This window comes from Pelophylax lessonae (genome assembly GCF_965119305.1).
Source record: "Pelophylax lessonae genome assembly, chromosome: 2".
NCBI classification, from domain to species: domain Eukaryota; kingdom Metazoa; phylum Chordata; class Amphibia; order Anura; family Ranidae; genus Pelophylax; species Pelophylax lessonae.
In genome coordinates this window covers 706,428,887-706,441,552 of record NC_138769.1, presented here as the reverse complement: position 1 = coordinate 706,441,552, position 12,666 = coordinate 706,428,887, and the positions used below count along the sequence as shown (strand labels likewise).

The 12,666-nt window shown below is 43.2% G+C and overlaps 1 protein-coding gene across 1 annotated transcript in view; it reads right to left on the bottom strand.

Annotated features, from left to right (window-relative positions):
- Positions 1–12,666, bottom strand: part of MYO7A (myosin VIIA) — a 299,552-nt gene that overhangs the window by 35,010 nt on the left and 251,876 nt on the right. The window contains exons 37-39 of the mRNA XM_082245915.1: positions 7,932–8,100; positions 3,766–3,908; positions 215–370 (exon numbers count right to left, since the gene is read on the bottom strand). Of these exons, the coding sequence (XP_082102041.1) occupies positions 215–370; positions 3,766–3,908; positions 7,932–8,100 (468 nt within the window). The remainder of the gene's footprint in view (positions 1–214; positions 371–3,765; positions 3,909–7,931; positions 8,101–12,666) is intronic.

Sequence of the window (12,666 nt, the reverse complement as noted above, 5' to 3'; positions counted from 1 at the left end):
AATAAAATTAAAGGTGGAATCTGATTGCTAAAGACAGCAAAGACAGTTCTCCTCCGACACTTTCATACCTAAGGTACTAAATAAAAAACATGACCCGTATTTGAGTCTACATACATCCTCTAGCATCCTTCATCCTTCCCTAGAAGAGCAATGTATAGCTCTTACTCCTCACACTGTCATTCTCTGGTACTGGTTTTATGGAATATTTTTATACCGGATGGCTCTCTGAAGCCTGTGCATGCAGTCGGCGGCCAGGGCGTGCTGCTTGCGGGACTGGATGAATCTCTGCACATGGGGTAGAAGAATATTGCTGGGCGGGAAGAGCCCAGTGGCTAACCATAGCAGCTCCCATCCCTTCTCCTCGCTATACCTGGAATACAAACAGAAATAAAAGAGTTGGGACACAGCTTAAAAAATATAGATAACTGTAATATTACTTGATTCAGAAATACAAACAGCACAGTGAAAATAATTTTTTTAATTCAGAATTATAAAGCAGTTTTTTTTTTTTTTTCAGCTTATTTTATTTTGTAAAATCATTTTCATAATTTCTATAGACGTTTTGTTCATCAGAGGTCACTTAGATTACTGGTGAAACATTTCAGTGTTACAGAACAAGTTCACTTGAATGTAACAAATTACTACTAGCTTTAGGGCCCTTTCACATGGGCGCTCCGTATGTCCGCAAATCATCCTATTTTTTTGCGGATGATTTACGGACATAATGTAAGTCTATGGCATTGTGGATGTCAGCGGATGATCAGTTCTGTTCCGTTTTTTGGAACGGAACCGAACCCTATTTTTTCCTCCGTTCAAAAAACGGAAAGGAAGCAAAATCGGATGTCAGCAGGGATGTCAGCAGTGTCATCCGCTGACATCCGCAATGCCCAAAGTTTTACATTATGTCCGCATATCATCCGCAAACGGATGGGATGATATGCAGACATACGGAGCGGATGACACAAGTGTCATCCGCTCCGTGAAAAAAAAAAAATGTCCCGCAGCGGAGCAAAAAACCGGAGCGGCTGTGTGAAAGGGGCCTTACCCTTTTAAATATAATTTCCCTTGAAAATCCTTATATCCAGGCAACTGTTACCATGGAGAGGTAAACTTCCAACTTTATTCTATTTATCATCTGACTATATGAATGTTATAGATGTGCAAATATAAAAGCAACCAATAATTTGTGTTTATTATACACATATGTAAAGTTTGCTGCTGCCTCAGCATGGGCCAAGGTTCTTGTAAATTCTTTTGCTAGTGTAGGCCAATGTTTTTGTACTTTTTTTTATTTTTTTTACTGTAGGCCTAGGTTCCTGTAGACTCTTTTCCTAGTTTAGGCCAAGGGTCTTGTAGCCTTTATTCCTAGTGTAGATCAAGATTCTTCAAACAATTTTCTAGTGTAGGCCAATTTTTTTGTAGCTTTTTTCTAGTGCAGGCCAAGGTTCCTGTATACTTTTTTCCAAGTGTAGGCCAAGGTTCTTGTAGACTCTTTTCCTAGTGTAAGCCAAGGTTCTTGTAGACTTTTTTCCTACTGTAGGCCAAGGTTTTTGTAACCATTTTCCTAGTGTAGCATTGCTCCCAACTGTCCCTGATTTCATGGGACCGTACTTCATTCGGAACAAAGTCCCACTGTTCCTCTTTCCTCCTCATTTGTCCCTCATTTTATCTATATGGTTGTATATAAAATGCACTTTTCATCTCTTGTTTCCCAGTGCTAAACCTTTCAGCTGATCTATAAATTGCTGCATTTGTAAATTCCAAAAGCCAGTATAAAGAAATAGTAGTAGAAAAAAGGTGGGTTTAATCAATCTCTTTTTTTGTAAAATTTTATTTTGAATGGGGCATGTGCCTAAACATACTTCTACTAATTGGTGTCCCTCATTCCCATCTCAGAAAGTTGGAAGGTAGGGTGTAGGCCTGGGTTATTGTAGACTCTTTTTCTAGTGTAGGCCTAGGTTTTTTAGACTTTTTTTTTCTTAATGTAGGATAAAGTTTTTGTAACCATTTTTCTAGTGTAGGCCTAGGTTCCTTTAGACTCATTTCCTAGTGTAGGCCGAGGTTCTTGTCTTTTTTTTTCTAGTATATGCGAAGTTTCTTGTAGCCTTTATTTCTAATATAGACCAAGATTCTTCAAACATTTTTCCTAGTGTAGGCCAAGGTTTTTGTAGCCTTTTTCCTAGTGTAGGCTAAGGTTCTTAAAAAAGGTGTATCTCTGCGCTTTGTTAAGGGACGGCAGCTGACACAGATAAGTAATATACCAAACTTATTAATAATCTTAAGAAAAAGTGTGTAGCGCCAAAAGTAAATGAAAAACAGTGAAATGTGAATACTGTGTTATAAATGGAAACACATTGAAATAAAGTCCAAAAAAGTGCTAAAGTGAAAACAATTATATATACAAGTCAAATCTTGAATGAAAATCAATTATTGGGAGAGAAGATGGCCGAAAAGTTAGAGGGGCTTTTAAACTAGGTGATGGGGGGGGGGGGGAAGGGTCCAGATGTAGAGCTAGCCAGTGGGAAGCAACATTCAGCAGGCAATATTGGGGGCATTAGCAGTAGGGTGACTAGAGATCCAAAACCCAAGGTAGGTAAGTTGACAAATTCAAAATGCAGCCTCATAATATCTAACAAGGATATGGTATGCGACCAGACAAAATTACGAGGTTTGTATACCAATGCTAGTCTGGCTAACAAGATGGGAGAACTGGAGCTGCTAATGTATGAGGAGGATTTTGATTTTGTGGGAATTTCAGAGACTTGGTTTGACAGCTCTCATGATTGGCTAATGACAAAAGAGGACACACAGCGCAAATCGGAATATATAAAGTGACTGGTGCCAAAATTCTTGTGCAGGTGGGTGAAAACTGTGCAATATTGCAAATAAATAAATGAATAGTAAATTAATAAATTAAATAATTCATCCTAATCTGAATCATACAGTGCTGTGAAATCAAGTGCAAATACCTATGCGTGATAGAAGGCAAATCAATATACCATACAATGGTACATAAATCATTTAAATATGAATAAATAAATAAAAAAATAAAGTTCCAAAAAAGTCCTGGCGTGGGAACTTCCCTATCTATCTAAAGGACTCCTTAATCAGATCACATGTACTATCTGTACTTTTTGAGGACTACATAATTGAATGACTGTTATTTATTTTTTGGCACTGCACCCCTTTGTTGTCTTTAGCACATTTCAAAGCTATCAATCATATTGTGTTTGGAGTAAAAGCAGCTACCCTCCAAACATCAGATCATCAGCTGGAAATTTTTTTGTGATTTACTCTTATCTTTGCCTTATGGTATTAACAATCGTACATAGCTCTGAATAGGAAGAGTCTACCCACCATGCAATCAATAAGGAATGTGCATTCTGGTTAAAAGGTCTTGCCTAAAGATGGGCCCCTGAAATGAAATAAGCTTACCACTCAGGAGAGAAACTCCTAGACAGCCACTGCTGGACTCTCATGATGAAAATGAGTTACCTGTCTGTCATGCTGCTTTTCTGGTTTTATTTCTGAGACACCAGCTTGGGACGAGTGTGCAGCTAATGTAGTCCAAACATAATGCATACTTATTCCAGGGACCTCAGAAAAGACCATGGCACTACATGATAGCCAAGCTACCATTGTGTAGAATTAGGAATGCTACTAGCATTCTTAAACCATGTTTAGCTATGGCAAATCCCTGTCATTTTCTTAAAACAGGTTCTATTTTACTTCAGAATTTCATTGTCCCGCAACCTGGTAACTTACTTGATGTGGTTTTCGGTGAGCTGCTTTATTATCTGACAAAAGATCTCATCTTTCAGTGGTTCTGCTTTTAAGGCACCTTCAAAGATCTGATCTGTCAGCTCGTTGACCGTCCGCATACGCTTGGATGGGTAGTCTCCCATATACTTTAACATAGGTGCACAATGCCAGTCAAGGATTGTAAGGAACAATTATTTCATCATGCTTGTGTTAAGACATTAGCATCAGTAATACCTTTGTGCTTGTACAGTCTGATGTTAGCAACTCCCCACCTGCAGCTTCCTGGATGATTAATACTAGTCATACCAATCTCTCATACAGACTATCCATCTGGCATTACCAAGTAACAAGCTGGGTGACTTTAAATTGGACCCTGAAAAATATTTTTTGTTTAAACTCTGCAGGGCACTTCTTGTGCCTAGGCACCCCTGTGCCTTAAGCCTTACAGCTGTATGTCTGTTATGGGAGATCATCTAAGGCACAGGGGTCAAACATGAATGCGGCCCCCCCAGGCCATTTCATGTGGCCCTCACACCTGTCCTGCAGCTGCGGCACCCCCCTTATCTCTGCCCCACCTTGTCTCAGTAGTCGGCAGCAGAGAGGACAGATCTCCTTTGCCAGATCCTGCACTCCTCTGTGCAGCTGCAGAAAGGCTTGTCTTCCCCCCCCCCCTTTCAGCAGTCCGCAGCAGAGAGGAGGACAGAACTCCTCCCACAGATACTGCACCTCTCTGTGCAGCCGCAACTCCACCTTGCCTTTGCCTCCCCTGGTCTTAGCATTCAGCAGACTCTAGAAGCTGACTCCAGCCCTCCTCCAGACCCTGCACTTTCTTTTTCCCAGATCCACCCACATCTTCTTCCTGGCAGTAGCAAAAGGTAAGGGGGTGCATTGTGATGTAAGAAAGGGTGGGTAGTTCTTGACTTCTGATGGTGGGGGATCTTGACATCTCATGTAAGGGGACGTGGGGTGCTCTGGACATCTAATCTTACTGATATAACCGTCTCTTTGAGGGCAACTATAATGCTCATGCGGCCCGCAATGAAATTGAGTTTGACACCCCTGATCTAAGGCACTGTTGCATTTGATTGCTAGTCCCACCATATTTATAGTACAAATTGGGGATGTTACTATTGTGCTACTCACTGCAACGTGGATGGAACTCGGAAGTTGCTTTGATCCTACTGTAAAGTGGTTTGCATATTCAGTAGTGACAAAATTGTGCTGGAATTGTACCAAAGTAGTACAGGAACCTTTTAGAAATTCAGTCCATGCTGTGTTGTATTTATGTGAATGGGTACCATTGAAAATAATGTGACCTCCATTGTCATGTTGTGCGGTTTAAGTTGCATCTTAAATTGCACTAGATTGAACGGAACATAAATGCAGTGGTTCTCAAATCCGGTCCTCGGGACCCACCAACAGGCCAGGTTTGCAAGATAACTAAATTACATCACAGGTGATCTCATTTGCTTCTCAGTGATTGCAGTATTCTAGTCTGCATCCTCCAAGGTAATACTTAAAATCTGGCCTGTTAGTGGGTCCCGAGGACCGGAGTTGAGAACCACTGCATAAATGGACCATCTGGCCACATATTTTCGTTTTGAGTGAATGCTAGCAAGCACTCCCTATATCTTTCAGGGACCAGCAGGTAAACTGAAGGTGAGTATAAACAGAGAGGAAAAAGGGGGCAGATGTGTCAACCTATCGCTTGCAGGGGCAAAGCACAAGCTAACTTTAACCACTTAAGCCCCGGAAGATTTTACCTCCTTCCTGACCAGGGCCTATTTTGCGATTCGGCACTGTGTGACTTTAACGGACAATTGCGCGGTCGTGCGATGCGGTACGTAAACGAAATTGACGTCCTTTTTTTCCCACAAACAGAGCTTTCTTTTGGTGCTATTTGATCACCTGTGCGATTTTTTGATCATGCGCTATAAACAAAAAAACAGTGTCAATTTTGCAAAAATAACAATATTTTTCACATTTTTTTATATGAAATTCCCCCCCAAAAAAATGTAAAAATCAAACTTTTTTAACATTTTCGGCCAAGTTGTTTTATGCTACATATGTTTGGTAAAAAAAATCGCAAAAAGCGTATTTTTATTGGTTTGCGCAAAAGTTATCGCGTTTACTAACAAAGGGAAAGATTTTTGTCATTTTTGTTGTTTTTTTTTTTAACGCGTAATGGCGGCGATCTGCGATTTTTTTTGCGGTACTGCGACATTGCGGCGGCCAGATCGGACCCTTAACTGACATTTTTGACACTTTTGGGGTTACCAGTGACATTACTACAGTAATCAGTGCTATAAATATGCACTGTTACTGTAAAATTACACTGGCAGTGAAGGGATTAACTTTTTTGAGAGGGAGGGGCTATGTGTGTCCCTAGGGGCGTGATTCTAACTGTGATTGGCTGTGGCTTGAGGTGTAGGAACAATGATCAACGGTCCTACATAGTAGAACCGTATGATCACTGTTCTTACACAGGGGAGAATGACAGGTGGCTTGTTTAGCCGCCTGCCTTTCTCCCTCTCCACCGACGATCGCGAGTGACCGGCTGACGATCGGGTCCGCCGATCACACGCGCGGGGGGTCCGTGACTCGCGCTCGCTCCTGAGACCCTCACAGGCTAGCGACGTAGTACTACGACGCTTTGCCTGTGAGGGGCTGACCGCCGACGTAAATAGTCGTGCGGCGGTCGGCAAGCGGTTAAGATCTCATTATTTCTACAATGTAGCAGTATGAGGCTTATACCGCTGCAACATGAAAAAGACAGAGTTGGCGACTCCAGAGAGGAGAACACACCTCTTCATAACCAAGTGTTATTTTAACCAGCCAGCTATCACCCCTAAAGCTGGTCATACATGGTTCGAATCTCAGGCTGGTTCCGCAAAAACTGGCTGAGATTCAAACCATTAATGGGCAGGCTGAATGTACCAAGTTGATCGATCGATCAACGTGGGTACAATCAGCCTGCCAGATTCTTTTGTGATCATTGCTAATGGCTGCTATAGCCACCAGCGATAACCACTCTCTCCTCCAGATGTGGACGGCTTCCCCCGCCTGCCCCTGCCAAGAGAAGACAATTGCTGAGTCCCCTGTCAGCACTGTCTGTGTTGATGGGGGAATCGTGAGAATTTCTTTCCTGCAACCCTTGGTTGCAGGAAAGACATTTGCACCATGTATGGCTGACCTAACTGAGATCTCAACTGAGACAGTTACTTTAAAACATATTGCATTACTCTTTATATTGAAAAAAGATGACACTATACTAGTTTCGTCACTTCCTGTGACGTTATCAAAAGGTCAAAAAGGTTTTAATAACGTCACAGGAAGTGACGAAACACGTCAAGGTTGTTGAACGCACGTCAGCACGCTACGCACCACGTGGAACACAAGCCGAAACACTCCGCTCGCCACTCTGCTAGGAGGTGCCTGTTAGCGTCTTCTGTCTGCAAATTTGGAATTTTTAGTCTTTCTTCGCTCCTGTTTTTAATACTGTTTGATGAATAAACATTTTAAACTATATTATACTATCTGGAGCCTTTCTTTTAACCCCATATTCTGATGATCGAGATCGGGTAAGGAGGGACCAAACCTGCATCCCATTAGGATTATCCACAAAGAGGATCTCCAATTGGGCCTGAACGGCCTCCAAGAGCTGTAGGTCCTAGTGCTATACAGCATATAGGACCCAATAAGTCTGGTAAGTCATTCATTTTTACCACAAGCCACTGGAAAAGAGGAATCCACGTCACGAAAGTCACAAACCTCTATTTATTGAGCACGAAGCACTTTTACACTTGATCACCACCAATTTATTACCTATTCACATTTATTGATCACCACCTGAAAAGACCTATTTATTTATTTAATTATATTTTTTTGGGACATTTAACAATTTTTATGTGTCTAATTGATTTGTATTTTCACTATATACTGCAAAGATAAGTTTTCACTATTGTTCACATGTATTGAAACAATTGATTTATTTGAGGCAAGCGCTGTATATAGCCTAGGCTATTTTTTACATTACTCTTTAAATGTTATTTTTCCTCTCTCTCTGGATTACCTGAGATCTTTGTAGATGGAAACATTTTTATAACATAAAAACTGGACTATGTTATGGGCAGGTCCAACCCAATAAAATATGGCAACTGGTTTTCCATTAAAAGGATATCGATAAATGACATGCAGGCCTCCTGAGACAGCTCATCACTCATCAGCACTTTCCTTAGAAGGCCTTGTTTGATTGGCTCTCGGGTGTAACACCACAGCTTGTCCTTCCCTCGGTTTTTAGTGATCATGACGCGGCTCAGTGTATGTTTCGGAGGCGCCCTATTTACAGAAGGAGAAAGTTATTAGATGCATAGAAAGTTTGCAGGCTAACAGATGTCTGAATGTGATGTTTTTTTCTTCCACACATCTTAAAGTGATTGTAAAGGTTTTTTTTTGTTTTTTTTTTAAATAACAAACATGTTATACTTACCTGCTCTTACCTGCAAGGGTTTAGCACAGAGGAGCCCTGATCCTCTTCTTCTGGGGTGCCCCAGCATTGCTTCTGGCTCCTCCTCTTCATCAGGTGCCCCCACAGAGAGCCCTTTTCCATGGGGGCATCTGTGCGGGTGCGCTCCCTAGTCCTGCTGCTGCGTCCATTGACAAAGACAGCAGGACTCGGCCCCACCCCCTCCTCTAGTGTCAGTGGATTTGATTGACAGCAGCGGGAGCCAATGGCATCTGAAATTGCACTGGTGTAAACGGAACATATGGCACTTTTCCACTGCAAGTACCGGCTCGGCTCCACTCGGCCCTGATTGGTTCGGTTTGGTTTTCCACTGCATGGTACGGTGTTGGAACAGTTCGGTACGGTTTGGTATGGTTTGCTTTTCCACTAAAGTAGTAAGTGGGTGGGATAACAACGATTCTTTGACCAATCAGTGGCTAGTAGTGACAAACAGTCAAGGCTGCATGCAAAGGATTGTGGGATATGGTACCGGTACGGCCCTCTTGGAACCACAACCCAGGTGGTACTGTTTAAGCGAGCCGTACCGTTCAGTTCCATGTAGTGGAAAAGCGCCACCGTACCGTACCGAACCGTTCCTACATCGTACCATGCGGTACCATGCAGTGGAAAAGTGCAAAAGCGAGCCGAAACGTTCGGTTCCATGCAGTGGAAAAGCGCCTATAGATGGACCATACCATCTGGCCACATGTTTTAGTTTTGAGTGAATGCTAGCACTCAGTCCCTATATCTTTCAGGGACCACCCACCTGCATTGCCATAACAAAGTATAAATCCGGCCCTGCGCTTAGTACAGTAGCAGAGTGTTTGGTACACGTGCGTTCAAGTGACATTATCTGCATACAGTTTGTTCTCCCTGTGAGCTGACGTCTTTCCTATCCTACTAGTGCATGGAAACCCAACTTCTGCCAACGTTTTTATTTTTTTTCAGTTTTGGATATGTCCCTATTGTTTTCACTGTTGTCTGTAACCCCCCATAGGGAAAATTTCCCCTTATTTCCAAAAACTGTCACGTTGGGGTTTATTTACTAAAACTGGATAGTGCAGAACTAGGCTCCCTACTGCACAGAAACCAATCAGCTTCCAGGGGTTTATTGCCAAAGCTTAATTTTTTACAAGATGAGGTTAGAAGCTGATTGGCTACCATGAACAGCTGCACCAAATTCCGAGTGCTCCAAGTTTAGTAAATCTACCCCACAAAGACAAGAAAGAGGAAGATCTGCTGTCACTGGAACACCAAGGAATAGATAGTCTTGGTGTCCCAGTGACTTTTTTTCAACCTGACTAGCTATGTAACCATGTAACTATAGTAATTATAACAAGAGAGAGGCTCTCGCCCTTCCCCAGTGTACTGATAAAAATGTTTTTGTGCAGTCTGTACACCCACTGGAGTAACTTTCTATCACATCCTTTTCCGAGAGGAAGTTAGGAGAAATCTCCCCAGTGGGAAAACTAACCTCTTGAAGATGCCTGTTATGTTGATCTAAATGCTTCAATACATTCCGAGTCCCTGAACTGGAATTAGCATTCAGCTCAGGAGTTCTGGCTTTCCTTTATTTGCACTGGCTGTATGCTTCTTCTGAGTCAGTATATCTTCATAATCAGATCTACTGTTTCTAAAGTTGTATCTCTACAGGAGATGGAATGAAAGGGATATTTCCAAATGCTGTTGGCATTTTATCCACTAGATCAGGAGTCGGCAACCCATTGATCGCAATCTACCTGTCGATCGCGGGAAGCCAACAGGTAGATCACGATCAGGTCTGTGCCAAGCTGTTCCCCCAGTCTCAGCTAGCGCCACTCTCCCTTCACTAGCAGAGCGGAGTAAGAGGTAGCACAGTGCTGGATGGAGGGCGGAACAGGGGGCTGGTTTAGGTAACTTTGCAAGTTAACCAGCAGGTGATTGGTTGCTAGGAGGTCCTAGCAACCAATTGTCAGCTTGTTAACATGAAAAGTTACCTAAACCAGCCCCCAGTGCAGAGGACACTACTGTGTGTGGGGGTGCAGAGGACACTGCTATGGAGGGGCAGAGGACACTACTGTGTGTTGGGGAGGATGCAGAGGACAGTGCTATGGGGGGCAGAGGACGCTACTGTGTGTGGGGGTGCAGAGGACACTGCTATGGGGGGCAGAGGACACTACTGTGTGTTGGGGAGGATGCAGAGGACAGTGCTATGGGGGGCAGAGGACACTACTGTGTGTTGGGGAGGATGCAGAGGACAGTGCTATGGGGAGGCAGAGGGCACTACAGAGGAGAGGCAGAGGCCACTACGGTGTAGGGCAAGGGTCTTCAAAATATGGCCCTCCAGTTGTTCACATACTACTATTCCCATCATGCCTTCTCATGTCTGTGAATGTCAGAGTTTTACAATGCCTCATGGGACGTGTAGTCCTGCAACAGCTGGAGGGCAATAGTTTGAAGATCCCTGGTGTAGGGGGTCAGAGGACACTAACTTGTGTGTGTGTGTGTGTGTGTGTGTGTGTGTGTGTGTGTGGAGGGAGGACCAGAGGACACTACAATGGGGGGGGGCACAGTATATTACTGGGGGGATGATTGGAAAGGGGCAGCGGACACTGTTGTGGGAGAAGGGGATGATTTGAAGTGGGGAAAAAGACAAATGTCAGTGCCGAAGATAGATTCATGTACCTGCTTAAAACAGGTAGATGAACTTGAGTCAAGCAGCGTATTTGGAGGTGCACTGAAGGCACTTGATCCCCTTGACCACATGTGTCAAACACAAGGCCCGCGGGCCGAACCTGGCCCTCCAGGCCTTTATATGTGGCTCTCACACCTCTCCTGCAGCTGCAGAAGAGCTCCAGCCCTCCTCTGGTCCTCCCCAAGATCCTGTACTTCCTGCTTTCCAGCATTGCCTCCAGCTTCTTCCCAGCAGCAGCACAAGGCAATGGGGGTGCACTGGGGGACCCAACTTCTGATGGAGGAGAGGCTCTTGGGTAGGGAATGCTCTGGACATCTAGTCCTACAGACACAACTGGCCCTTTTCAGGGCAATCATAATGCTGATGCGGCCCATAATTAAATTGAGTTTGACACCCCTGCCCTAGACAGTGCAGTGGATGGGGAGCTTTGTAGCCGGTGTGGGTGAAACCTAATGGGGATTCAAAGATACTAGTTCTGGTCCATTCCCCTTGTGACTGACCGCAGCCAGTGGGGGGGATTCCTTAGCCAGTAGACAGCCTGCTATTGGCTATAGAATCCACCTATTGTCTGCTGTCAATCACAAGGAAAGAGCAGACCTGATGGGCCTGATGTTTCTCTATCGGGCTTCACTCACTGTCAGTGGCACTGGTTGCTAGTAGCCTGTTAAATGTGAAGCCAACAGCATCCTTGACCACCAATGAAAGGTGGGGACGGGAGGGGGTAGTGATGGCAAATATGCTGCTCTGCTACACAGCAGCATACAGAGACAGCTACTCTGCCTGTCTCTGTACGCTAACTCAGTTGTTCTTAATAACCTCCAGTATTACTGCTTATGAACTGGAGGTATCTTTCTGAATTTATTGCAGCCATAGTGCAATTTTGTAAAAGTGGCACTTTTAAGAGCTATTGGAATCTGTCACACATATTGCTAAAGCTACTGAAATTGGCGGCAGGGATTTTTTTAAATCTGACACAGGCCATTTTAAAGGGGCCATACCACCAGAAAAGTGTTTTACTGAATTCCTACAATAGTGTTTCCTATAATGGGGGTTATGCAACATATGAACCTACATGATTGGCAACACTTCTTTTTCAAAATGTGCTTTCTTTCCTCTTTCCTTATTTTATGAATGGTACAAAAACATTCCAATATATATTAGATAATCCATATTTTCCTTTCTTTTTTTTCATAGTAAATATCATCTCATTTCTTCTTCTTTTTACCAGTAGCTAATTTTTTCATTGAATCAAATTACTGGCTTTGTTTCTATGTATTTGCTTGTTTTTGGTCTTATTGATACTCCTCATTAGTGCTCTCTATTATCTCTTTGCCAACTACCTTTCTGTTCTTTGTCAATCTCTCCAACTTACATTTCTCATAACTTCTATCTGTATTCAAATAATGCAGCTCCCATCACAAATTGCTCCACCCAGTGCACCAAACATGTTTCGTCACATAGTGGCTTTGCTAGGTGTTGAAGCACACAGGGGAAGTACCTTTCTGCAAAATCAAAGATTTTTATAGATAATATAAAACTAAGTTTTGGTATCAAGTGGGTGCTCGGAGCATCCATTTTCATAAATATCTCTTTCATTGTTTAGGGTCAGGAATGGAGTGCTCCAAGCAGAGCAGGCCCATAGACAAGACTGATTCAGTGTCCAGAAACAGTCTGACTATCCTCTTAAATGTCTGACTGCCATTAAAATAGTAATGTTTGGCTCAGT